The 27,153-nt window shown below is 38.8% G+C and overlaps 1 protein-coding gene across 1 annotated transcript; it reads right to left on the bottom strand.

Annotated features, from left to right (window-relative positions):
• Positions 1-644: 644 nt before the first annotated feature.
• QRSL1 (glutaminyl-tRNA amidotransferase subunit QRSL1) lies at positions 645-13,875 on the bottom strand. Its single transcript, XM_084284863.1, has 11 exons — positions 13,419-13,875; positions 13,131-13,290; positions 11,782-11,880; positions 10,264-10,360; positions 8,611-8,787; positions 6,179-6,354; positions 5,963-6,075; positions 4,472-4,664; positions 3,961-4,078; positions 1,488-1,693; positions 645-1,065 (listed from the first exon to the last, which is right to left on the bottom strand). The coding sequence occupies exons 1-11, from the start codon at positions 13,737-13,739 to the stop codon at positions 896-898; spliced, it is 1,830 nt and encodes a 609-aa protein (XP_084140989.1). The 5' UTR covers positions 13,740-13,875; the 3' UTR covers positions 645-895.
• Positions 13,876-27,153: the final 13,278 nt, after the last annotated feature.

Below are 27,153 nucleotides of genomic sequence, written 5' to 3'. Positions count from 1 at the left end.
AAACAGAAACTACAACATTGACAACTTATTTGTTTAGTAGTTCTGCCAGTAACTAATACTATGATTTGGAAATCTATTTCTAACAACTATTGTGTTGAATAAACATCCATGAAGGTATAGCTGGTATTACGCTTATGGAGAATTACACACCAGAAAATTAATATTAATTAAGAAATTAAGTGCTGATTACAGAGAACAGCAGTGAAGAAGAAAACAGTCAAGGACTAGTTGGCATCTTTCCTCCAAAGAAATCTGGAATTCATCCCTCTTATGATGGAAGTAACCAGAGTCATCTGCAAGATCCCTATACCTGGAGGTTACTTCATCTGCTAAGAGTTCGCTAGAAGAAAGGTGGGGTTGTTTCTTGTTTATTAAAAATAAATAAATGAACCATCTACATGAGATTCTCACAATTCTGTTGGCAAACAGACCCTTGGTAACTTTGTTCCATTACAGCTGTCTGGTTGTTTCCATTACAAAAGCCCACGTTCCAGAGGGAAGCCAAGCCCTTTGGCAACCATGCAATTTTCACACGAAAGTTCAGGTTAGTTCTTTAATGAGCCAGATACCTTACATGCCCTCTGGGGATGGAAAAAAAGGCAGCTCCACAGACATAAGATAAATAATTTCAATCTGATGTTTTTAATATCAGTTAGAAAATGGCTTTTAGTAACACAGACGTGTACTTAATGATTCACTTTGCCTTAATTACACAGAAATAAGCTCTCATGATTCCATCCTGCTTGTGGTCTTCTCAAACTGAGTTATTATTTCTGCAGCAGATACCTGCAGAAGTACATTTTTAGACCATCCCTACAGCTTTCTTGCTTTAGCTGACCAGCAAGTCTCATCTTATGAAAAAGAAGCAGATTTCTGATGCTGAAAGACACCGTGGTCATGCCCCTTTCACTTCTTCTAGCTGGATCATTGGGAATTTTACTTGTTTTTCAAACCACTTGGCTACAGTGAGAAGCTGCTTCTCCTGGAATGAACGCCCAATGAACTGGAGCCCAACTGGCAAGCCTCTCTCTGAAAGAGCTGTAGGAACACTTACGGCTGGCAATCCTGAAACAAAGGAAGTTATGCATACAAAGATTTACTATTAAAAAAAATCCAGTTAAGAGTCATTTTTGTAGCAATTCTGAGAGAACTAGAACAAGTTACACAGAAGAAAAAGACTACTTAAGATCATTTGAGTAAATTAACTATGGAGTGTCACAAAAAATGAATTAGATCAACTGAAGGAGTCAGCATCCTCTCAAAGGAGAACCAACTTTCCTCAAAACAAGATTTTGGTCTCTGGAACGTGAATGAATTCACCTTATCTGCACTTTATAAATAAATGATACCTACCTGGTTATCCTTGGAAGATAATACAAGAGAGGGGTGAGATATCTTAAATCTACAGATGAGGTTAAAAGCTGAAGGGAATAGACGTTAAAACTGACTAGACAGGAGAAAACAGTTGAATTCCTGTCCCTACTCACCAGCCATATTTGCAGCCTGTGTTAAGATATCATCTTGTGTGCTGCGGGTTCTGTTGTCTTCTTTGATGAATTCTATATATGGGACTGCATCGCTCAGAGTGGTAGGAGTGAGTAAAATATCAACACCGCTTCTAAAAACTTTCACAAAGTCATTGGCAATGAGACGTCTGACTTTCTGTGCCTTGACAAAGTAATCCTCATAGTTCCTAGAAAAAAAAAAACAATACAGATGTGAGAGCAGGATACTTTAATTCTGAAAATGCTGAACATTTTCTCAGTTACCATAGAAAAGAAAAGCCCACTATTCTGCCTAGTTCAGAGACTAACATTGATACTTGAATTTTTGATATACCACAGTCCTAATCATCTGGTTAAGAAGTTTACTGTTTATGCTGTCATAGCAGGAAGAGACACGGGAATTCTGTTGAAGAAACATGAAGGGAAAACAAAACCCTAGTTAAAAACGTTCAACTAAAAATCAGAATACTTGCACGGCCTTTCTGAAACCAAACCGCACATTGAATTTCATGGCAGAACAGCACAACAAAGCCTATAAATAATACAGAAATAAAGCAGGCTTTCAAAATAGGCATTAGTCATTTAGGATTCAATCCAGATAGATACTTAAAGTGTTTGAAAGAGTCCCATCATCTACTGAGATCTCTGAACGGACTGAAAACCAGGTATGTATTTCTAGCATACTTCTTCACAGACCATTACAAAGACCTCTTTCCCTGATTTTTTTTTTCCTTAAGTAAATATGTGATTTATGGCTTTCTAGACTGTCTTTATACAGTTCTGAAACAGAAACAAACTAAAATAGTTAGCTTTTATGTTTTCTTGTCCTTTTAACTTCACATGCAAAACTGGTAAGAATTCCATTGAACACTTAAATTCAGAGAAGTTTGGTTTCAAAAGCAATCACCATCTACACCAGCAGCTACACTTCAGAAAAAAGGAGGGGGAGAAGGGATATTAAAAACTATCGTAAGGAAGTAGAAAAATCAATACATACTGAAATGCATGTAAGTAGAATAACTGAAAATGACCAAAAGCTTATTTGTCAGCATAATCTAAAGATTTAACTTTCTGAAATACTGTAATGAAAATGGTTGCAAAGAATAGGAGACAGCAGAATCTAGTTAAGAAGTTACAGTATTGAAATTAGCCATTCTAGAGTAATTTCTGAGGTCATCCTATCTATTAACTTCAGGAAACAGTAAAAGGAACAAAAAGGGCCTCAAATAATACTTTAATAACATTGGAAACGCTATTTTGGATGTTTGAAAGAAGTGAAGAAACACCAATAAATCAAAACACATACTCTGTTAATTCTGATTCAATGTTTAGAAGCTTTAGAAGCAATGATTATTTCATGAACGACCACCTAGTTATTTTACAGATTTCAAAAGCAAGACAAAAATAATCTGTAAAATGCAACATTTGCAGGAGACACAGATGTTTGTACTTTAGTATTTATACCAAGAATGCTTTCTGAAGCCTGGATTACTTCAAATCTAATTTACTGTCAACAGGAACAGGACTCTCTTGTTCAATCCTGATGGAAGCCAATCTTACGTTCCTTCACAAAGAAAAGTGAGCTGCATGAATTTTAAAGCAGCCTTAGGAAAGTTGATCAGGACAGTTGTGTCCAGAAGGAACACACTTGGCAAGAATATCAGCATTCCATAAAAGCTGGTTGTTACATACTGACTGACAACATTCCTGTCTGAGAGCAAGCAGAAGTCGCTTCTGATGAATACTGTTGCTGACAGAGTTCTTTCAGTGGTGCATTTGTTTTGAGACCAATTACATGACCAGTTTTTCTGTTAGTAACAAAACAAATTAACTATGACTCCTATTTTCTCTCATAAATTAGGACTGCTAAATGAGGGGTGAAAACTGAGAAGGAAAAAAATCAAATTGATCAGATTCTCTACATGAGCTGGATAAAAACCTATCGTCTATAAAAACATTAATTCAGTACCTCTGCCAGTGCCTTCGCTTCCTTGTGTACTAAGGCAGAAAGCTATAGTTAATTTAATTGCCATATCACCTGACTTGCTCTAGAAGATCTCAGTAGAATGTATCAGCAGTTTTTCTGTGCAGCTTTAATGAGATTAACACCTATAGAACTTTTAATGCTACAACAGCGATGGCTGCACTATGATTTCAATGTCATGCTATGGGATAGATTTTTCCTTAGTTTAACTAACAGGTTACAGTCTGTTGGGGAATAAAACTGTAAAGCTGTTGTACTTAATTCAGAAGGGTCACACTGGTATAACTAAGGGAAAGCATTTTTGTTCACTATTAACAGTTCACTAGGTATTACATAGGTAAAGCAATAATTATATTAGAAGTAGTCACTAGTGTGAGGACATTAATTTGTTAAGGAAATGGTGATGAATTGCTTATCAAGACATGAAAAAGTAACTTAATAGATTTGATTTTCAAGATGTGTTCCACTTACTGTTTCAAGAGGAAGTAGTTTCCTGATAGAATTCTTCCTCTTACAACATCATTAAAGCCTTCTCGTCGTGTTGCAGCATACATACTTTCTGTGGACTCGTTCACATCAGAACGATGTCCTGTAAAGAACAAGCAATTTAGAAATTAAGATTTGTGATCCTTAAGATTTAGCAACATAAAATAGTGATACACTTAATAATACAATAAGCCACTGTTTGCTGCAGTCTGACATGCTACTGTTCTGGAAAACCATCAAAGCATCTTCCTATTTTACTACGGAGATATTAAAAAGATTTTACCCCAAGATACTCATGTGTCTACAAATGAAATAAAACATTTATGCTTTTACTCCAGCTTCTATTTGCACGGGGTTTTTATTCTATTCCAACTCAAAGAAACAATCACCAAACGTTCAACCATGAAATGTGTATCTATCAAAGCTATACTTTTAAATGCCATCCAGCAAGGTTTTTATCGTCTGAGAACAACAACAAAAAATTCAAAGGCCTTACCATATTCCAGTCCATCAAACCTGGCCATATTTGATGCCACTTCTGCTGTGCACAACACATGATAGCAGACAATTGAGTAAGGAGTGTGTGGTAAACTCACTTCAATTACTTTAGCACCTGCATTCTTAAAGAGGTCAGCAGCTTTTGACCAAACAGCCAGAATTTCACTAGAAAGCCCTGGTGCATTGTACTCCTTAGAGAAAAACAAGAATTAAGGTGAGTGATTTTATATACCAGTTTACTTTTACTGACAACCAACACAATATTATTTTTGCTAAAAATACTTTTAAACTATTTGCTCAGCACTATAAGTTCTTGAATGTTTGTAAGTTTTATTATAGACTTTTGTATAACTCATTCCATAATAAAATTGCAGTTCTTTTCTGGAGGAGATTGTTAATAGACGACTAAGGGGATAACTGGGCAGAGACCATTCTGTACTGCCTTGCAGTTCATGGGTAGAAACTCTTTGAGTCTAAACCCTAATACTGTGGCTACTAAGCAGGGACGATGTAGCTTAACTACCTATGCTATGACTGCAGTACATCAGTTGCAATTAGCATGCCTCAGTCAAACAAAACCACCCACCAAAGAACTACAATCACAAGGTTAGGATAAGCCTTAGATAAGCTACACTCCTGTTTTAAGAGCTAAGTTAAAGGCATTATTAAAATTCTCTACTTTTGAAGATATCAGCATTAGTTCTAACTCTCAATATGTGGGTTAAAGTACTGTCTGATCTCTGAATAGCTACAACTCATGTTAAAATATGCATGTACCTGTTCAGGATTATCTGTAGCAACAGAAGACAACCGTCCAAGAGATATAAATAATTTATCCATGCCACTATTTTAGATTTGCCAAAATCAAAACAGTATACAGCTAACTAGTTTTCTAAAGATACACTGTTTGCCTTTCAGAGATTCTCATTAATTAACTGGTCAGTAGGCATCTTTTTACCATATCAATCTTTCATTTTGATAAAAACATTAATGGCTACAATAAAGTTTTCCTTCAACACCTACTGGAGCGCTGTGAATCATGGCTCTTTGTGCCATTCAAATGTTCAAAAAAAATATTATGTTTTAACACAGCGCCACGTAGACAAGGATTCAAAAACACCACACAAACCAGTGCTAACCTCACTGTATGGGAAGTCACCAAGAGCAACTTGTGGGAGGCTACAGAAGCGACTGAAGGAAGTGCCACAGAGAGAAGCAAGAAATTAAGTTCCCCATTTTCCCTGGAACTTCCTGACAGTGTTTCCCACAACAATGACAGAATATTTTAGATGAAGCACTAGCACACGCTCACTGAATTACCTACAGAGGCAACAGAGCACATGATGCTCTTTTTCTGGAATTTCTCATACTATCTTCACTATTTTATATCATGAGACACTGTGAGGTGATGGTCAAGACACACAGATTTTGTTTTAGAAGTGCTATTTGCTGTTCCAATCCACAATTGTTGACAGGATTTAAGTGTTACCTTAGGAATCCCTATACACAGCTTGCTGACATCAGGCATGTTGGGCAGCTCAAATGGCTGAAAGGCATCCTGAATTGTGGTAGAGTCTTTAGGATCGTGTCCAGCAAGTGAACCTGAAATATGACATGAAAAACAAGAGAACGTACACTGTGTAGCTGGAATGCAGTTTGCTTTTGAACAAAGACATGTATACAAAGACATGGGTAGCAGTAATACCTAATACAACTGCAGCATCATCCACACATCTGGTTAAGATTCCTGGCACATCCATGGAGTTCACTAGAGGAATGAGACCATGGCGAGATATCAGTCCATATGTTGGCTTTAAACCTACTACACCACAGTGAGCAGCAGGGTTTCTGGTAGATCCTCCTGTGTCTGACCCTAAAGCTCTATGGTTTCAAAAGGATTACCATTAGTAAAATGATTCGGAACATTTCCAAAAAAATAAATATTCATGTCTTTTATATGGATTTAAAAATGTGTGAGCTCTTCCCAGATTAAAAGTCATAACCACAAAAAACATGTTTTAGTCAGCTCCATTTGTCCACTACTTTTCATCAGTATTTTTCCTAGGTCCTCTGAATTGGCCATCAGGAAAGCTCAGTCCTCTCTACAAACAGGTAAATATGTGGAATTTAGGCGCTCTGAGTAAGGCTCTAAATACCTACTTCCTGCTTCTCTGTTGGTCTGTTCCAATTCTGTGGTCTCTGAATGATATGTCTCATGTTGTAGCCTACAATTTCCAGATACTCGTGTTCACACACTATGAAGTAGCACATTGCAGCATACGAGGATGCAGTGACACAGTATGCTTTTTACCCCCAATAACAAGGCATGCTTTCCAAGGTCTAGGATGCTTTTCCTGTTTCCAAGCCTACAAAAAATAGCATCAGAATGCCCAGTTTAGAGTAGCTGAAGTTCAATTTTAGAACACAGCGTTCTCTTTAAGGCTGTCTTTTTATTGCTCTTTCACAGATGAAACCTTGTCCTAAACTGAAAATTTTTATTTCAAAAATTGTAATGGAATTGGGAAGTCATGTTGAAATGAAAACTATTCTTCTGTTTTTAATGACTTTAAACTCAAACACCATTTTAAAAATAAGCCTACTTTTACCAAAAGCTTAGCCAAAATAAAAGTCAGGAAGGAGAGAGAATTTTCACTAAGGTTGGTATGAGACTTTTCCTACAGGTATCCATTTCTGAGATGGCTGAACCAAATCCATTGACTTTGATGAAGTGGGTTTTTAAGCTTTTATACTGATACAAAAAGAAATCCTTCTTTCTGTAGCATTTCTGTATATCTAAATCTAAAACTGAAAAGAGAGACTGGCAGCATTTCTGCTGCTTGAAAGAAATCAATAGAGTGGATATACAATAGGTTTCAGGCAATAAAATAGCTGGACAAAGAATCGCCCTGATCTGACAAAATGCTGAGCAGTGCAAAATGGAAGTTTTGTTGCATGCCCAGCAAAATAAAGGAAGATGCTAGGCCACCTCAGGATCAGGCCATTCTGGCTCACAACAAGGACCAGCAGTCCTCAGGAATGGCTGCACTGAGTTCAGTTTAAACAACATTAAATCTTTGAGTAGACTGCATCCTAGTGAAGGGTAGTGAGATGTAGAGAGGTATAATCAAAAAGAAAGGCAAAAATAAGGTTTGTATATTAAAAAAATAATAATAAAAGATTTTTACTCATTGATTTTTTTTAACAAGATAGATACATATAATATGTATGGGTAAACAAAAACATAGCAACTATAGAGCATTTTAAATATCTTCCAGTTAAATTCACAGAAATTAAGTCATCCTTTATAAAATGTGCTCTGCTATGTAGCTCTCAAAACTGCATAAAATGAAAGGTGTGAAGTTTTAAGTAACAGATTTCCTTTAACAGCAGGATGGAGAAGATGGTATAAACAATTCATTTGTTAAATAGCGTTCTGCTATTCCACGCAGATAATTGCTGTAAAAAAAATACAGCTTGTTTATTTGTTATTTTAAATAAACTAAAACTCCACTCACTTTTTTTTTTTCAAAAAAAAAAAAGCAGACAAGTTTCTTAGTATCCTTGTAGCTGGCTGTCTTTTGTTAAGTCAGAGATTCGAAAGCTTTTAGACGCCAAATCTCAGGTATCTATTATTACATACTTTGCTATAAAAACAAAGGTGGGGAGGAAAGACTACTATACTGTTACAAGTTGAGGGATCTCATCATTTGCTCAATTAAGTTTTCAGTGTGTGTTTGTGTAATGTGCTTAATGAGGCAGAGGATGTGTCTCAAGCCCCATGTTATTTTTAAGAAAGTATGTGGGAATAACAATGAAATCGTCACTCCTTTAGTGCCATTATCATTTCGCTTCATGAAGTGCAAAGTGGTCATATCAGTATGCTGAATAACACTTAAAATGAGTAAGCCTCAATTTGCCTACAGGGAATTATGCTGGCTTCGTGCTATGCCATGAATAAACCAGGGATGTTGAAATAAATTCCTGCCTGCCAGTACAAATAACGCTTGCATTTCAAACAAGATCAATATCTTTTTGAAAACCTGATCTATACACTACATGATTAGAAAATTACAAAATGAAAGCTTTGCAACATATTTCAAGACATTTAATTAAAAACAACTCTAAAAAACCTCTTACGCAAAACACGTGAAAGATGATACAGCAGCCGCGCTGCCTCCCGAGCTCCCTCCTGTTATTACCCATTTGAACTCTTCATGCTCAGGATCAGATTTTGGTGCAGATTTTTCCTTGTACTGTCTTGAATAACTCCATGGATTTCTGACTGGTCCAAATACCCCATCCGTACTCCCAGATCTGAAACAGTTAGATAGGACAAACACAGACAGGAGTGACAGATGGCACATTGCTTTCACCAAGCTTTTCTTTACACAGTTCTTCATCCTTCACCCTAATAAATCCAATCTCAATGCAAAAAGACTAGTGTATGTACATCCTCGTGCAGTCAACTTCCACAGTGTTGTAAACTGTAAAAAGGGATCTTCATCCTTTTCTGCCACAGAACCTCAGTTGTTCTTTGTAACCTCTGCTAATGCCACTGGAAAGAATGTAATCACTGAAAAATAAAACTGAATTACAGTACATAACAGTAAATCTGTAGGTCTGCTACAAAACACAGGCCTTCTGGTTTCCCTGGCCTGCATTTGGAAAAGGCAAAAGATGGCCACAGTGATGTGGGAAACCACCCCGTTAGAGGTGAGGGGCAAAGCTCTACAATGGCAGAAACAAGCACTCCTCTGTAAATAACATACTATTACTTTATAGCCTTCTCCTGAGACCACAGTCCCTTGGTTGGGAGTGCTAGCCTGGCTCCTCAGAATCTGGTTTCAGCCAGCCTGAGGTAACCTAAGTGTGGGCTGCCACCAGGAGGGAGGGACTTTCCACCTTCCTCACAACTGCCACCTCATGTTCCCTGACTCCACAGCGTCAGTGTTATTAGCCAAATCACCAGAGCTGGCAGTTCACACAGTTGAAAATTAACCTAATTGAGACATTACTTCTAAGCTGGATCAGCTCCCTGATCAAGCTTCATGGCGCAGCCATTTTGGTGCTAGCATAACAGAACAAGCAAACATACAGTCCAGAGGTGAGGCCTGGGGTGAGAAAATCCGTTTTAGCAGAATCTGCGGCTTTAATGAGCTCAGACTACTTGTAACACTGCATGATGAGTTTTCTTCCTGTGCTTTTTCCCTGCCCTTCCTCTGAGGCATGTCTCTGACTTTACCCAAAATGATTCAAGCAAAGTATTTTCACCCAATCAAATATATCTCTTTGGCTTTAGCATAGGCAAATTAAAGTGTTGCTCTAAATTATCCAGTTCACAGCAAATCAGGGAGTACTCATACAATGCTACTCCAGCACTGATACAGGCAGTAACTGCCATCATGGGCATGATGATAATTAGCTAAGGACAGAAACCACCAATAAAGAAAGAGAAAAGGCAACAAATAACAGGTGTAGTGACCAATTCTAACAACACATTTCTGAATCTGAAGTCTACTTGTCTGTGGCCTTCTGCTAAGGCTGTGCCACTTCCTCCCTCTCAAACATAGCCATAATTGAACATTACATTCATAAAAATTGACATTTGTATCATTTACTCAACAGTATAAAAGTTCATGCAACGTTTGAGAAATTCGTGGAACTCTAAACACTCTTTACAGATAAGCACTCAGCATTTTCTAACCTGATACAAAGAGAAGTTTAAGGATTACAGATAGATCAGAACAGATGAGGTGAAACCACATGTTGAAAATAATAAACGTCACTCACCCCATTGCAAATTCATCTAGGTTTGTTTTTCCTAAAAGCACAGCTCCCTGATCCTGTAATTTCTGAACGACTGTAGCATTGTAAGGAGGAATATAACCTGAAAACAATCAGAACAGTTAAGGGAGTGATTAGTGATATATGGTTGATTTTTAGAAATAGCTGCTCCTCTGAACACTTCAACCTTGCCATTATTAGTGTATAAGAACTATCAAGGCAGTGCCCAAATTTTGCTTCAAGACAATATCAGTAATTCTCAAAATTTAAAATAATCTCAAAATAAACCAACTACTGTTTTGTCTCCAGTGTCTTTTTTTTTCCCCTCCACAATTTATCATCCAGTAATTCTGGATTATACATTTTTACATTGTGGAGCTAAGACTTTACACAAATGAGTTACCACAAGGTTGGCTGAATTACTGCATTCAGGCAATTTGCAGGAACTGTCTAAAAGGAGGAGAAATGAGAAATACCTCTTTACAGATGAGTGCTAATTTATCTTGAAATATTCCCATTATCATGAGATATGGGTGCATATGGTTAGCCACAAGCTAAAATACTAACTGACTATCCTGTGAACAAATGTGTACCCTTGAGCACTATGACCTTATATAAACTACTATGAGAACTGTGTCACGTACGTGAAATCCTGGGTAGCAACCAATTCCTTTTGTTAATAGTGACAGGGATTTCTCCACCCCCACACTCAAATGGGACAAGGACATCACCACTCCTGATACTCTCAGCCACAATACTACAATCAGCCACGAAGAGCCTAAGAATATGCATAAGGAAAAGCACCTCAGGTAATAACACTTTATTTAAATGGCAACGTCATGTTTTGTTTCTTCTGCTTGAAAAAGTGTAATAGACTTCTGATTTCTTGAACTAATCCTATCTTCCTCAAAACTTGCCAGTTTTACTTCGTGCAGAATAAAGCTGATATGAGAAATGTTTTCTACTTTTCCTTTTACTATGGAAACATTAGAGTGCCTTGAAAGTTTTGATGGAGTGCTAAAAGAAACAATAAGCTTAGGAAATTTCAAAAAATTTAAGTCTTACAGAACATGTTTATAAGCCAGGAATGTAGAGAAAAACAAAACACATTACTATCTACTGTTCCTTCAGCAATATGAAAACACTATGTAAGTCAATTATAAATAGAACAAATAAATTGTCTGCATTTCGCTAGACACAATAGCAGCAAGAAGTACTGACTGCTCTTCTGTAAATCCAAAAGCAACATGAAAAAGCATGAGTTATGGAATAATTTCATTTTAATATAAGACCTAGAATAAACATTGCTTTGTTAAAAGCAATGGAACAATATGAAAGGAGATAATACACAAGAAAAAAGGTACTAGATGATCTTGGCAGAAGAAATCAAACACATTTTCTGAAATCAATTCTGCTTTTTTTTTTTTTTTTTGGAAAATATTTAGATCTCTGGAAGACTATTAAACCTGTAAGGAGAAGAGCTCTGAAATAAGATCCAATTTTACTTTAAAAGCTCTACCGTACCTTTTAGCATGTTTGATGCACATGTTGTCTCAATGCCAGCTGTATTAAAGTTGTCCTTTACTGCAATAGGAATTCCATCTAAAACACCAAGTGGCTGACCTGCATTAGGAATTAATGCAAAGAAAACAGAGATTAAATCAATGTGCTACATACACAGTCTTCTCATCACTTACAATTTATTTTACGTGTCACTCCTGGTGCTTTTTGGAATAATGTTATCCACTTAACATCTGATGGTTGTCTATTACGTTTTCAAGACCCATCATCTAAAACTACTATTAAGAATTACACCTGCCCAGACCAGACCCATACCTGCAGAACACAGCTCTGCAAATGTCTCTATGCCTGCAGGCAGCTGCTTTTGGATAGGATAGCTAGCTCAAAGGAATGTTTAAATGTTTACTTCTTCAAAAGTGACCACACAATGCTTATTTCAGCCTTAGGTGCTGTCTAAATCTACTTCATCCCTAGGCAGGTGGCCAAAAGTTCTGCCTACCTGACATACACAGTAGATTTAACCAAAACTAATAATAATAAGAATCCTGAAGCAGATAAAGCTTTCCCTAAGTGATTAATTATCCATCGTGCAGGAAAAAAAAAAAAGATACTAGGAAGCTAAACTTCCTGGCTGGCAATTTTCTTAAGCTGTCAGGGGATAACAAGTGTCAGTCAGGAAGGGAAAGAAACAAAAAAAAAAAGAAAAAGAAAAAAAAGTTACCCTATTAGGTGAAAAGTTCCCTTTTCTATCTTTCAGGAAACACAAAGGAAAATGAGGATGGTCAGGGTGGCACCTCTGCCTCTAAACGCTGCAGATAACAGGATTTAACGCTGTTCTTTTTACTCAACAACTGAAATTAAAGCTGCTTTCCTTTCATTTGCTTTTTTAATTTAAAACCTGCCAGGCTTAGGTGGATGTTTGTCTACTTTGGTGTCCTACAAAAGGACTGCACCTACAGCAGGCCTACAAGAAGAAGGCCACTGCACGTGCCTGCTCATTGTAATCACTGGCTACCAATCTAAATCAAACTTCTGAAAATAAATGCAACCAGTGACAGTGCTGTCTGATAACTACAGAGCATATATAACCTGCAACACCTGCCTTTGCAATAAGGTGCCTGTTTTGGAGCAAGTCTTGCTTTTGGTTTTTGAACTGAACACGCTGCTGGGTGCCAAAGCATGCACCCCCCACAAACACCCACAGAAACCCCAGCTGCAAACCCCATCCCCTAACAGTCAAACGAGCTGCACAAACACCTGTGTCGGAAAGAAAAATCACTTTATCTACCACGGTAAGCTCCTCCACAAGAGTTTTTTAAGGATTGCTATCAGCTGCAAGCAAGCCAACGTACCTCTTCGGTATCTTTCCTCTGATTCCTCAGCCTGCTTCAGGGCGGTTTCTTCAGCGACGGTAATGTAGGCGTTAAGCAGCTTGGTGCTTTTGATGAGAGCCAGGCACTTGTGGCACAGCTCCGTCGGAGTGACCTGCCCTTCCTTCAGCGCTGCCGAAACCTGGAAGGATATTCGCCCTTTTCAGCGGCACGCTGCGCGTGTGCTAAAACACCTCCCAACCACCACCACCACCATCATTATTAATAATAATATTACCACCACGACCTCCCTGGCCCTGGGCCGCTCACCTGGCGGAGGGAAGCTCGCAGCATTGCTTCCCTGTGACCACCACCACCACTCCTCCTCCTTCTTCTCCTCAGCGCCTGGGCGCCGCCATCTTGTGGCAGCCCCCAGCGGCGCCATTGGCGGCGGCAGCGAGGCGCCGGCCGCGCATTGGGCTGCGGGGCGAGGGAGGAGGGCGGCGGGGCCGGCACCGGGATCGGGATCGGGACCGGGATTGGGATCGGGATTGGGATCGGGACCCCGGGGAGGATGGGGCGGCTGCCGGCCCTGCTGGTGCGGGTGCCGGTGCGCTGCTTCGGCGGCTCTCCGCGGGCGCGCTCCGCCATGCCCTCCTGGGTGATCGACCGCTACGGCCGCAACGAGGTGCTGCGCTTCAGCAGGGAGATGGCCCTCCCCGCCATCCAGTTCCCCAACGAGGTGGTTGTCCGGGTGCACGCCGCCAGCCTCAACCCCATAGACCTTAGCATGAGAAGTAAGTGACGGGGACGGGGCCCCCCGGGGCGGCTTCGGCGGGGCCGTGAGGTGAAATCCTCGCGTGTCGCCCCGGGCAGCTCCCGCTGGGTTCCTGGCCCTCTGCCCTGCCACAGGGGTGTTAGCAGGGGGTGGCCTCCCCTGGGAGGCTCCCAAATTCCCCTCTCTTTGGGGTCAGGGAGGCTGAAGGTCAAAAGCACCTCAGTGTGGGTGAGCTGCCCCGAGCCATGCTGCACGTTGCCTTCTCCCGTCATCCCCAGCTGGCACCGTGAGCTGACCCAGGAAGCCCATAGCTTTGGGTGACTCTGTACTTGACACGTTTCATCTGATTTTTCCTCAGTTTCAGGCTTCAAATTGCAGGAAGGCTGCAGTGAGGAAGGCCTCGTGCTTCATGCTGAGAAGGGATCCTGTCTGTTAGATTCAGCAGCACCTGCAAAAAGCCCACTGGCAGAGCTGTTATGTGTGTTTGGGGTCTTTAACAAATGAATTTTAAGACATCCTCACATATAATATTGACTTTCATTATGTGACATTTGCTATCTGAGGATTGCAGTTGTCACCCACGTGAGCTACTGGGATGCAACTGGTATTTTGAGTTCAATTTAAGTTATTAGGAAGTAACTACATTTTCATCCTGCTTCACAGGTGTCAGCTTTTGAACCCGTTTCATTTCAGTATTAAAACACTTTCTAGCACAATAGGTCACATAGGCAGACTTTTCCAAATAACTTGAAAGGACATACACGCCCAAATGCAGATTTATTTTTATTTTTACTTTTCTGAGGCTGAGAAGTGTTATTGGATGTGTAGTTTCTGGACACCACAGCATTTAGCTATTGCATACTCAACAGAAGTTAAGATTACTCATCTTAATATATGTTCCTTAATTTTTGCAATGGTGTTTATGTTGCTTTGTTTACAGTACTCTACTTGAAAAGGTGAATTGAAAGTTTGGAGTTCTTTTGGATTCCTAGCTACATGATGTTGTTGGAAAATGGAGCATGTCCAGCAGAATTTTTAGAATTTCTGACTGTTACTGTGTGTTACTGTGTATTAAATATTTTTTATAACAAAAAGCCATTTTGTTTGGAGTGATTAAATCATGACAACAGTATTAAATTGTTATGTGGCGATTTGTGTTCTAGCATGTACTGTGTACTCTTCATGGGGGGAGGGCAAATAGGCCTTAATTGAGGTTTACTCTTTATTAGTAAAATCTGTAAAAATACTGAATATTTTGTACATGCTTAAATCATAAAAAAAATACAGAGTTTACTGAAAATGAGGCATATTATGTACATACTATGCCTTCTAAACTGAGTTGTCCAGTTAATGAATTAATTTCATGTTTTTTAGGTGGTTATGGTGCAACAGCATTAAATATGAAGCGGGATCCCCTGAAAATCAAAAGCACAGAAAATGAATTTCCACTAACACTCGGTCGAGATGTCTCTGGTGTTGTCATGGAATGTGGAATAAGTGTGTCTTATTTCAAACCTGGAGATGAGGTGATGTCACTAATCTGATGTTTACTACAAGCATGTAGTTAAAATATACCATGAGCTGTTCAGCTTTCATTTCCCTCTTACAAAAATTATTTTCTTATGTTGTTGCACTCTGAATGAGAATTGTCTTGCAATAAATTTTTAGAATGCTTTCTTCCGCAATTCTTTCTCTCAAAAACATCACCTTTCCCTGACTTGCTTCTGCAAGCTAATTTCCTTTCTGATTTTTAATTTTTGGTCTGTTTCAGTGGTAGCAAGAGAGGGACTTAAATATTCTTAAGTGCACTCAAGGTGTGGCTTCAATTTTTTTTACTGAAGTTGGAATTCTAAGGGGAAGGAGGTTTTTTATCTTTTTTTTTTCTTTTTTTTTTTTTCTTGAGTAATTTAATTAGTAAAAGTAGGAACTCTGAAGAATCACTTCCTTAGTGCCCACGCAAATACTGGTATTACTTGCTTTCACCTCTACCTGTTGTTCACCTTTCACCAGTTTTATTATAGCAAATTTTGCCTTCCCCACCCCTCCCCTCCAAAGGCTTTCCTGCTATGGAAGTAGTTCTTTTTTTTTTTTTTTTTTGAAAAAGTGTTTTTTATACATGGTATAGTTTACTTATATAACTCAGCAATCCTTCCTTGACTTGCTCTTTTGATGTTTTTTGTTTAAAGAATAAGCTAAACTGGCATCTAATGAGCAACAGTGAAGACATTCTGCAAATTGGAGAAAAAAAAAATCTTTAATGAATGTGACTTTTTGATATAGGTATAATCTTTTCTAAAGTCACAAAAGTTGATTGTTCTTTTTCTGTTTGTTTTTAGGTATGGGCAGCAATTCCTCCATGGAAACAAGGCACTCTCTCAGAGTTTGTGGTAGCTAGTGCAAATGAGGTAAACCTGCAAAAATGTGACTAACAGACAAAAAGCCCAAACTGTGAATACTGCTGTTCTTTTTTTTTCTTTTTTTTTTTTTTCTTTTTTTTTTCCCCTTTGGTGCATAAATAACTGTTTCTTAATGCTTGGATTGATCTCGACTCCTGCTAGTTTTGAATCTTCATGATAGTTGAAAACGTGGAATACACGATCTGCAATTCAGTAAAGCTTGTTTAAGTATTTCAGTGTCACACAGGATCCACTGGGTGACTTAGATAAGGTTGATTTTATTTCAGGTGTCTTTTAAGCCCAAATGTCTCAGTCACACAGAAGCTGCCTCCTTACCATATGTAGGTCTTACTGCCTGGTCTGCCATTAACAAAGTCGGAGGACTGAACCAAAGTAATTGTAGTGGGAAAAGGTAAGTAACCCGTTCTGGTGCTAAAACTTAAATGTTTCATTTTTATACTGATTAGCAGCTCGTAAGACGTGTCTGGCAGTGCTGAGGGCTGTTGTGACATCCACAAAGATCAGATGGCCTGAAGATGTTAGGGTCAGTCTGTGCAAATGCTAAGTAAGGGGCTACTCTAGAGGGAGATTGAGATGTGGAGCCTAAATGAAGTTTTATTAGTCATAGGTAGGGGAAGCCTCACTTCCCTTGCGTATAATATAAGGTATGTGTACTGTATTTGACTATATAGAGAATTTAAGGATGGTATCTTTAGAATTTAAGGGTAGTAATCCTTTAGAATTTAAGGATGGTATCAGGACTTTGCCTTTCTGCTTGCTAGGACAGCTATCCCAAAATAATCCTCTCTCAGTTATCTTGACAGCTCACAAAAGGCCTTCTTAATCACAGTGCTGTTCACTTAGTTGCTCGATGCCTGCACACAGGAACCATTTGGGGCAGGCTGGTTTTCCAGATTTTTAGAAAAAAACAGGTGGCTGGGTCTCGTTTGACCTGTGGGACAGAACTTTAATGAGGTCAGGAAGGTAGAAGAGGGGAAAACAGGCAAGACTAGCAGCCAAATAGAAGAAATTGGCTTTGTTTATCGCCCTGTTAATCTGACAATAGCAGATGAAGGAGCAGAAGAAAAATGCATTGAAAAATTGGAGCAGGTACCATTTTTCTCCTGATAAGGGAAGTTTGCTGCTATTTTGGCCTTCAGATGTTTGTGTAAGTAGATAGCAAAATGTTCTGAACGGAAAGAAGGGCAAAAGTAAAAGTACTGAAGCTGAAAAATAATAGTTAAAACAGCCTTGCTGCATCAAAAGTTTAAGTCATAAAAGAATAATTGGGCAGTAGGAGTCTGGTTATTTGACCTTTTATCTTGGGTGTTACTGTTGTAATGCAACGCATTGTAAAGGACACTAGACTTTCTGAAATTCTTCACCCACCTCTTTAGAAAGTAATAGAGGGAGGGGTTGTTCATGTATCACAGTGAATTTCATCATGAAAATATAAAATGATTGTTTGCTCTAAAGATAAACAATGTATTGAGAAAATAAATGGCAAAATTTGAAACAATTCCAGAGTTGTTACTGAAATTAACTTGAGCTAGTAATAAAATTCCGAATGTATCATCTCCCTTTTTATTTCTTAAGTATTTAGATTATTTTGTCTTCCATATGTAAATAGAATTAATGTTGGTAGGCTAGCCTTGTTTAAAGTATCTTTCCAATATTCAGATAAGCGTTTTGATTGCTCAAAGTGAAATGCAAACTCCGTTTACATCACATCTTTACCTTTAACATTTACTTTTATGTTCCCAGTGAGTATTTAAATATTGTCAGCAAAAACATTTTTATGTACTTATAAAATTATGGTGTTTCTCATCTAGAACTTTTGAGTTGTAAAAACAGCAAAGAATGACTTATGTGATTTTTTTTTTCCATGAAAAGTTTCTTGTAGGAAAATGCATATAACGCAGTAAAGCAGCTATGCAGAAATATATTTCATGAACTTTATATTAATCTTGCAAGGCGGTAATCTTATAAGGCAAGAATTTACATCATGTTTCTTAATTTCTTGAAATAATTGAACATATTAGTAAGGAGTTACCTACATCAGTAATTTTATGTTGGTCTTTTTGTCTCCTGTAGGTGTTTGTAAATAGCTATGTAGGAGGGTGTTTATGCACACACGAGTGTGTCTTATATTGAAAGAGCATCTGTATTCCTTGATGAAAGCTCCTTCACTGATACTTTATTGCAGTGTTAAGACATCTTAAAAACAGCAAGTTTTTCTATTGGTGTGTATTGTTTTCTTTGCCTTTTTAAAGTGGAGGGGTGGGCTAACTAGAAATACTTGTTATCAGTCCAACACTGGTTGTATTTTGGTCTGTCAGGATTACCTTCTGCATCTGCACATGCTTTCACAAACTTTTACAAGTTATAAACCACTGTGATATATGTAAATATTCTTGCACAAGGTAAAAGTGAATGTGCTTGTTACCCAAAGTGTTCAGAATGACTCCGTTGTTTTGAAGTTCTCTGTGGATAACAACCTGGAGAGCTCATGTGTGTGAGGGCCCTGTTTCAGTAGAAAGGAGAAATGCCTGTCAGCAATAGCTGCCAAATCTTGCATGCAAAAGCGTGCTAAAAGCAAACCTGACAATTTGAGAAGTCCTGGAAAACTTTATGTTGATATGAAACAAGAATCTTTATCTAAAATACAAAGTCAACATTTCATACATGTGAGTATGGTGGGGAGAGAGACATCAAGATTCTGCTACTCTAAGCTGGTAACATTACACTTCTCATTCATATTTTTGCAGTGAAAAATTAAATAATATAGTACCCCAAGAAAATGTGTTTTTTTCAAAGGCTGTTTGTTATTTCATCATTTTATCTGTTGAGAAGTACAAAGTGAGTGTAGGTTGTAATATTTCTTGATAGGGTAAATGCTTCTTAATACAAAATTAACTGTTAGGGAGATTTTGTTGGCTTAACCAAATGGAACTTTATTTTATATTGTAACAGCTCCTGCACCTTCAAACACTTCCCACGTCCTTAAGTTATGCCAAACAGAATGCCTTGTCCCCAGCACTGTAAAAACACTCAGCTGTTGAGCTGTGGCACACGATCTCCTGTTTTTACAAGGGCTTTTGAGCTGAAAAAAATCCCTGCGTGCAGATTTGTGACAGCCACAGCAGCACACACGCAGCCCAGGGCAAGTGCTGTGGAGTGTGCTGACAGTCTCCTGCAGGTGACCTGTGAGCAGTGTGGGTGGCAGTCACTTGACACTTGGCCTGGAGGGTGCTAGATTGCTCTGTGGGGTGTAGGCACAGTCTGTCTCTGAAATAAAGAGCTTTCTTAAAGTCACTATGTTTGAGGGAGCTTTAATAATGAGAAATTTTGGTAGGAAATAGCCCATGTAATGTAGGAAGAAAGCAAATCTGGACCAGATTTCAACCTCAGGAATCTCAAGTGTGTCTATTGAAGTTGTAGCCAAGCAGCTCCCCACAACTGTAACTATTCTTGCTATGTAAATCCTTGAGCAGGATGTAAGTCTTGAAATTAGAGCTTTGGAAACACAGTTTAACAAGTTTTGTTTGTTTGTTTGTTATTGTTTTTTTGTTTTGTTTTGTTTTGTTTTTTGAAAGGAGTAACTGTGACTGTCCTTTGTAGCATCCCAGAGTCTTTTCAAGGATAATCTGAATATAAATGTTGCTTCAGACGTTTGTTGTTAGAAGCATGGTTCTGAGCATAAGTACATTTTGGCAGATTTTAAAGTGGCAGGCATTGTGGTTTCAGATTCTTCATCTGAATTTTTGCAGTTTGGATCAGTGAAATAGGGAACGGAATCTGATGAGTTACAAAAGAGTATCCCTTTTAGAATATGGGTATTGTTACCAAAGCCAAGTCTCTTAGGTTACTTCAAAGAATTTTTGTAAACTGAAACTCCAGATTGCATAGCGCAATTTTGACTGTAAAAGCAATTTCCCTCAACATCCAGCACAGGGAGATTTAAAACAGGAAGATCACCAGCTTTTGAAGGTACTGAAATTTTTCTGGCAAACTGAAGTTTTGAGCAACATGATGCTTCACAGCCCTATGCCAAAACTGCATCTTGGATGTTTCTTTTGTTCTGGAATTAGCAAATGGGTCCGAAGTTGATGCACTGTGGCTTCATCTGCAAGGCTTTCTTACTAATTCTCTTTCTGAAGTTTACTTTATAGATTAAAATACTAATGAAATTTTTGAGCAGTGATTAGGCTGCTAACAGTAAATTTCTCACACCCCTTAAGTTGAATTCTTATCTATAAAATTTAGGAGAGTATGTTCAGTTAAAAGGAACTTTCACTGGATAATACCTTGGTAATAAATGCTTTATTTTCTTGCTTGTGTACCTATTAAAACAAACGGGCATTTTACAGTGTCTTGTCGAGATATACTGAACTAGAAAAATTCTTCTGCCTTTATCTGAAGAAAAAGACAGTTTAATAGAACTTGTTTATGGGGCTTCTTCACTTTCTTCTAGATAAATACTCAGCGATACGCTGGAAAATTATGTTCCATATATTCTGAAGTCCCCAGTCCCTCTAAGTAATAGGATGCTAAACCAGTCTTCTGTTAGATAGCATCAATTTATGTTAAAATGTCAGCAAATCTTTTTTTTTTTTTTAATTTAGGAAATATGACAGTGGAATCTGTGAGATGGAAACATTCTTACTGACTTTGTTCTGAACTAAGCAATTATTTTTGGGAAAGTGTGGATGGGAACGGGATTTTCTGGTGATCAGTATTAATGCTGACAGCTCCGTTGCCTGGATTGAATGGAAAGCATGTGTGAGGAGGTCTCTTTGGCTGGGCTGAGGGAATGGTGATGGCACAGGAAACAAGATCAGAGACGTTAAGTCACATTACTAGGTATCTGAAGAGTTCACTGTTAAGTAACACTGAGTAAAAAATACCATCTTTTCCTTAGAGTAATCTTGGAGATGAATAAGATGCATTAGAATAGGTAGTTACTATGCCAAATATTTGAAGTATTTAATAAATTTTAATTTTCTCTTACAGAGTGTTGATATTGGGAGCTTCGGGAGGAGTCGGTACATTTGCTGTACAGGTAATAGAGCACAGCACGCACAGGGTACATCTTCAAACTATTCAGTACAAACAAAATTTAACAAGGGAATTGAGGGAAGGAGAAATGAAATACCGAGCTACCAACTGATCTGTTGGATCTCCAAAAGTGAAATATCTTGAAATTTATTCCTCTCCCTTTGTTATATTGTAGTAGGTTAAAGTAGGAAGCAGGGAGTTTCAAAGAAAGGCGTGAGTGTAGGCAGTGAAAGATTGCACTTCACAGTTCAGGAACAGGAAATCTCTTGATTTGTGAAACCTGTAATATGTAGCCTGTTTTCATTATCTTTCAGTCAGCTCTGCTCCATAAATATGAAAAGAACTTGATGTATGAGGAGAAAAATGACGGAGAATGTAGATGATTGCAGTTGTGATTTGCCGTAATCTCTTACTATGTGTAGCTGCTGTGGGTGGTCAGATGATGTAAGAGGCACGAGGCTTTTATGTGCAGTGTATGGAATGGCTTAGATTAATGTTCCCTCACTCTTTGCCCTGCTGCCTTTTTGCCTTCCTTCATTCCAGTGGTCCTAAACTTTGGAGAGCCAACATAGTCTTGTGTTGATCCATTAACTGTGGGACATCCTCTTTTCATGCTCCCATTTAACTGGGGGATTTTGATCCTCAGTGGTGTCATCAGGTGCAACCATCTTCCTCTTGAGAGTATGGAAAAAGTGTGGGTTGTGTGCTTGCATCACCTTGTTCTGTGTTACTGGACCATAAGCAAAATGGTTTGAAGAGGCTCATAAGAGAATTTTTAGTGATATGTTCTTTGCCTGATCCATGATGAAGCAAGTGGCTGTAGAAAAGGCCAGCCAACCACTGGCTACTTGTAATTTATACCCGATTCATGCTGATTAAACTATGTAATTAAACCAGAGTATATAAATAAATAAATAAATAAAAAGATTACTGTGAATGAAAATGAGAATTACAGAAGAGATAAATACCTAGCAAAAGTCCTTGCTCTGCTTTAACTTTGGGAGTAGAAGGTAACCTGACATCCTCCCTGTGGTAAATCAGAGGTGACTATTTCTTAGTATTAAAATTGTATTTATTTACAGTGAGATAGAGGTATGGAATACTTAATGAGCAGGTACAAAGATAAAATGTTTTAATCCCTACAGTGGTTGATCTGCTGACAGGTTTACAGATTGTTAGCTATATAACTGTAGAGTAAGAGTTATTGTCTGAGTTACAGGATTCGGAAAGCAAACTGAGTATTTTATTTGAAGTCTTGCTTACCCTGAGACCTGGTATTTTCAAGCAGAATTAAAAAACCCACCCTCCTCGCCCACACCAGCTCCTCACTCCTTAAAAATGCCTTAAATATGAATAAATTCTAACCGTGTGACAAGTCACTCTGTGTTGGAACAGTCCCCCCACTTCCCAATAAAACTACTCACTTACTATACAAATATAATGAGATTTTGTCTTTTTAAGTTGATTCATTGTTTCACTAAATTCTATACTTTTCACCCTTTTTTTCCTTCTTGTGTTTAGCTAGTGAAGGCCTGGGGTGCTCACGTGACAGCGGTGTGTTCTCATGATGCTAGCACGCTGATGAAAAAGCTTGGAGCAGATGATGTGATTGATTACAAATCTGGAAATTTGGAAGAGCAGCTTAAAACATTGCCCTTGTACGTGTTTGCATTGCTTAATACTGAGATGAAGGAACTGGCGGTTGGTCTTTCTGCCTTTTGATTTCTTGGCTCCAGTCTATCAGGACTCCCTCTTCTCCATTTTTTTTTTTCCTCTGTTTCTAAAGCCTTACTTTCTAAAGCAAATTTATCCCGGCCCTTTTCAAATGTAATTTGCCAAGTGGGTATTGCAGGCACAGATTTCATTGTCAGATTAAGCCAGTTAATTGGGATTGTGGAGGCAAGCTCACACTTCTGCATGCTTCTCTTCAAAGACTGTGATTTGAACAGTTCTGGCAGTTTCCATTCTAGGATCTTGGAGCACTTAAAACGCATGAATAAATTAAAACAAGTCTCAGGAATCCTGTGTGATGTTAGTAAATAGCAAAATTGATCTTGTATAGGGAAGAAGTGTGTCATAAAGCAGTTAAGTGACTTGCCTGCAGTCTTTTAGCCGCTGTGCTACATAACTGGGAGTAAATTTCTCTCTTGTAACGTTGAGTACAGCTGCCTCTGATGAATAATCGCATTTATCTTGTCACAACAGTTATGTTTAAAGTAGCTGGGGGGTTTCTCCTGAACTGAAGCTTTTTTTGCCTTTGTAATCTTTCCATCTGTTTAAACATGGTCTGCTGTGGCTTTCATTTGAAGATGGTACTTACGTTGCTGTTCTTAGCTAGATGGAATTAATTTGGGAGGAGAAATAGAAATTGTTCAATCTATGAAAGAGTCTTAGTTAATAACTGTGCTGAGAAGGCCTGTGCCCATTATCTGCGGTGTGATTGCTGGCAGGCCTGAGATCAATCGGGGGGATATTGGCTCTGTCTGTTTGGGCAGAACGTGCAAAAATGAACTTAGCAGTTTGCAAGCAGTGCTAAATTGTGCTAAACATCTTAAATGCTAAACACCCGATCTAGTGAGCAACTGATTTTAGGAGCTATGAACAGCGCTTCATCAGGGTGCAGTTTCACAGTACAGCCAAGCCCATCAGTCAGGTGTACTGAGAGGGATCGGTCCTACAACCTTCTCCCTTTCAGTTGGACTGACTCTTCAGACTCTGTGGCAAGCTGCTTTTTTTCTGGGGCATGAGTTTTCCCCGTTTTAATTCCTATTTTGTTGACAGCTGTCAGGTTGACTGAAGAATAACGTGAAATCACACCCTTGGAAGACAGGCAGGAAAACCTTTCCAGAGATAAGAACTTTTCATTTGCATAAAGGATTTTTCCTCATGTTTGTGGGTTAGCTAAATGAGATATATGTGTACACACATTTGTGTTTCTATTCCAATCTGGGCATTTACAGATGAGAATGAGCTGTGCACCTAACAGAATAGGTACTTGCATAGCTCCCAGTTGCCATATTCATCCGTCACAGGTTCGTATGCTGGGATAGATGAGAATGAATGCTCAAACTGTGGCTTGGCGCCAGAGGCTGCATATACCCGTTCTGTGACATTTTAGACCCTTTGTGTTGTTAGGTTCTACTTCAAATAGGTAGATGCAGAGAAGAGAGCAGTTAGTGGAGATGAAATGTCAGTTGATTCATTTGTTTAAGTAACTTTGGCCACTGGAACTGGCTTCCACGTGAAGGCAGCATGAACAGGAGGTGTTCCTGGTCAGGGCAGGAGTCCAGACGAGTGTTCAGATGCACACAGCACACCACTGAATGGTAGGACCAGACCTCAGGCCTCTCCCAGTGGTCTCAGTGGGAGGGATGAAGGGAGAAAGCTCTAGAGGGCTTTAGAGGGAGTGCATCTGTTCATCAAAAAGTCTGCTTTTTGGAGTTTAAGAGCAGTTTAATTATCTAAACAACCTGTATCTGCTGTGCAGTGAACAGGCAATAACCTGCGATTTTAACTCCCTCTCTACAGTAAAACTGGCATTTAGTTGAAGTCGTGCAGGCAGATTGTTTTAATGTATTGCCATGACAAGTAGAAATGCAACATCTAATTTCTGATATGCCTTATTTTAATCACGATCATTTTCCCTATGTCATGATTTCAAGGCTGTTCTTTACATGTCTACAGATTTGATTTCATCCTAGACAATGTCGGCGGATCCACTGAGAAGTGGGCTCTCGATCTCCTGAAGAAATGGTCGGGAGCAACATACGTTACCTTGGTGACACCTTTCTTGATCAACATGGACAAACTTGGAGTAGCTGATGGCATGTTGCAAACAGGAGTCACGATAGGTTCCAAAACTGTAAAGGTATTTGACACATTTCTGTATACTTGAAAGTTATGTTATCTCCTCATGGCTTCCTTTGTGGCTTGGATTCTAGTGAGGTGGTTCATCCGGAGGCATCTACCTTATTTTCCTCATAGATCTTTAACCTACAGATGCATTTTTATTCTTTCCTTCTTTCTTGCACCAAAAAAATAATAATATTTGGGATGATGCTGATTGGTATATGTGGTAGTTTGGGGTGCTTTGAAGTTCTGAGTCCTTGTTGTGCTTTTCATTGTAGCCTTTTCCATATGGCCTCCTGGTGAGTCCCGCTGACAGCTAGTGTTTTATGGTAAACAGAACAAATCCCTGCCCCATTGAAGTGAGGGAGGGGTTTTGCTGCTTGCTTTAGGCTGGTCAGGGTTTCTCTCAAACATTGTTCCATGACTGATTCTCTTCATCCTATTCCAGCACCAGCCAGTAATAAAAGTGGTTGAGGGTGGCTAAAAAGTCTTTCATCTCTTTCATGTTCATGTGTCTGGATGGTGATATTGATTTTTCTCGTTTAAACCAGTCTCCCAGTGGCCAGTTCAGCGAGGCTTTTTAGAACTTTTCCCTTTCTTCTCTCAACATGTGTACTTGCTCTCCAAATAAATGCTTTTCAAGCTGTTGCCATGGTTTTCCTGTGATAGAATGGCTGAATGAGATTCTAGGTCCAGGACCAATATTTTCAAAGGAAAGCTCAAAAATGAAATGAAAAGCCTGGAAAGAAATCATGCAACATTATGCATCATTTTGCAAGTTTCCATGATGTCCTCATTGCATGCCATGTATTAAAAATCAACTCTCTGTGGTGGATGAAGACTCTTATAACAACTTTCTCAAAGGAAGCGCTCTTGACTTGTGCTCGTGTGATCCTCCTAAAATGCTTTTCACATGAGCTGCCATCTGTCATCTGATGGTGATGGCTTTGGCAGATGTGATGGTGGAACATTTAATCACTGGCTCTGAGGCGGAAGGTTCTGAATGTCGTATTGGAGGGTTTGTTTCAACCACTTTCTGCATGTGCATAAACATAGAGCACCGTCTCTCTGTTACGTAAGAAATAATGCCATTTGTGGCTGTGGAGACAAGGTCGTTGTTTTTCTCAACTAGCTGACTTGTGCAATTGGACACAAAATTCACCCTGATCCTATTGTGGTAATACAACATCTCTGTCTGTACATTTAATCCATATGCTTAGGTAACGTGTTTTTTTCAGGCACTGGCAAATAATTTCAGTGTTTTGTTCTGTTATTTTACTTAAATTGTTTTTGTAGTGCTGCTGTCCTTATTTCTGTTTCCCATTTCAGTTTCTTCTTATGATTTTAAAAATATGTTTGTGATTTTTCTTGCAGCACCTCCTTAAAGGAGTCCATTATCGGTGGGCATTTTTTATGCCAAGTGGCCCGAGTTTGGATGAAATAGCAGAACTGGTTGATTCGGGAAAGGTATGTCAGTTATTTGTGTTTCTGTGCTGAAAGAGGTACTGCTTTGACTCAAAAACAGTGTAATTCACAGCTGAGGAATAAAATGTTATGAGTCACAATGAGGAAAACTAGTTAACAATTGATTTGTTACAGTTTCTGGTTTCTGCCTTCAGCAATGAATTTAGGTATTTATAATCCCTAGGGGTGTTCTGCCTTCTCCCTCTCTTTCTCACCCTTTTAAAAAACACAGAAGGTTACAAGGAAAGAACATCCAGCGCTTGGTTTTAGTGCCAATGGGAGTCATTTAGCATGAACTGTTGAAAATTAAACTCTTTTAGAGGCCTCATTTGGCTCTTTTGGTGAGGATGAACACGACTGTGCTTATGCCTGCATATGCAAAGTTCCCTAGGCTGGATGATGAGGAGCCTTGCACTTAATGTGTGCAGAATGAGAAAATTTGGGTTATTTCAGGTCAGAGATGATCTGCTTTGGCAAAGTGGTGTCGAATTATCCCACTGCTTCGGAGTATAATGTTTGT

This window comes from Netta rufina, assembly GCF_964035555.1.
Source record: "Netta rufina genome assembly, chromosome: 3".
Lineage (NCBI taxonomy): Eukaryota > Metazoa > Chordata > Aves > Anseriformes > Anatidae > Netta > Netta rufina.
This window is presented reverse-complemented; position numbering and strand designations above follow the sequence as displayed.

Bases quoted from the DNA above. Each gene is read 5' to 3' on its own strand.
- QRSL1 (XM_084284863.1), bottom strand. From the start codon at position 13,739: ATGGCGGAGCGCGCCCGCGGAGAGCCGCCGAAGCAGCGCACCGGCACC. The intron at 13,291-13,418 runs GTGAGCGGCCCA...ATATCCTTCCAG, and splicing joins TGCGAGCTTCCCTCCGCCAG to GTTTCGGCAGCGCTGAAGGA. The intron at 1,694-3,960 runs GTAAGTGGAACA...TTTTTTTTCTAG, and splicing joins AACTACTTCCTCTTGAAACA to GAACTATGAGGATTACTTTG.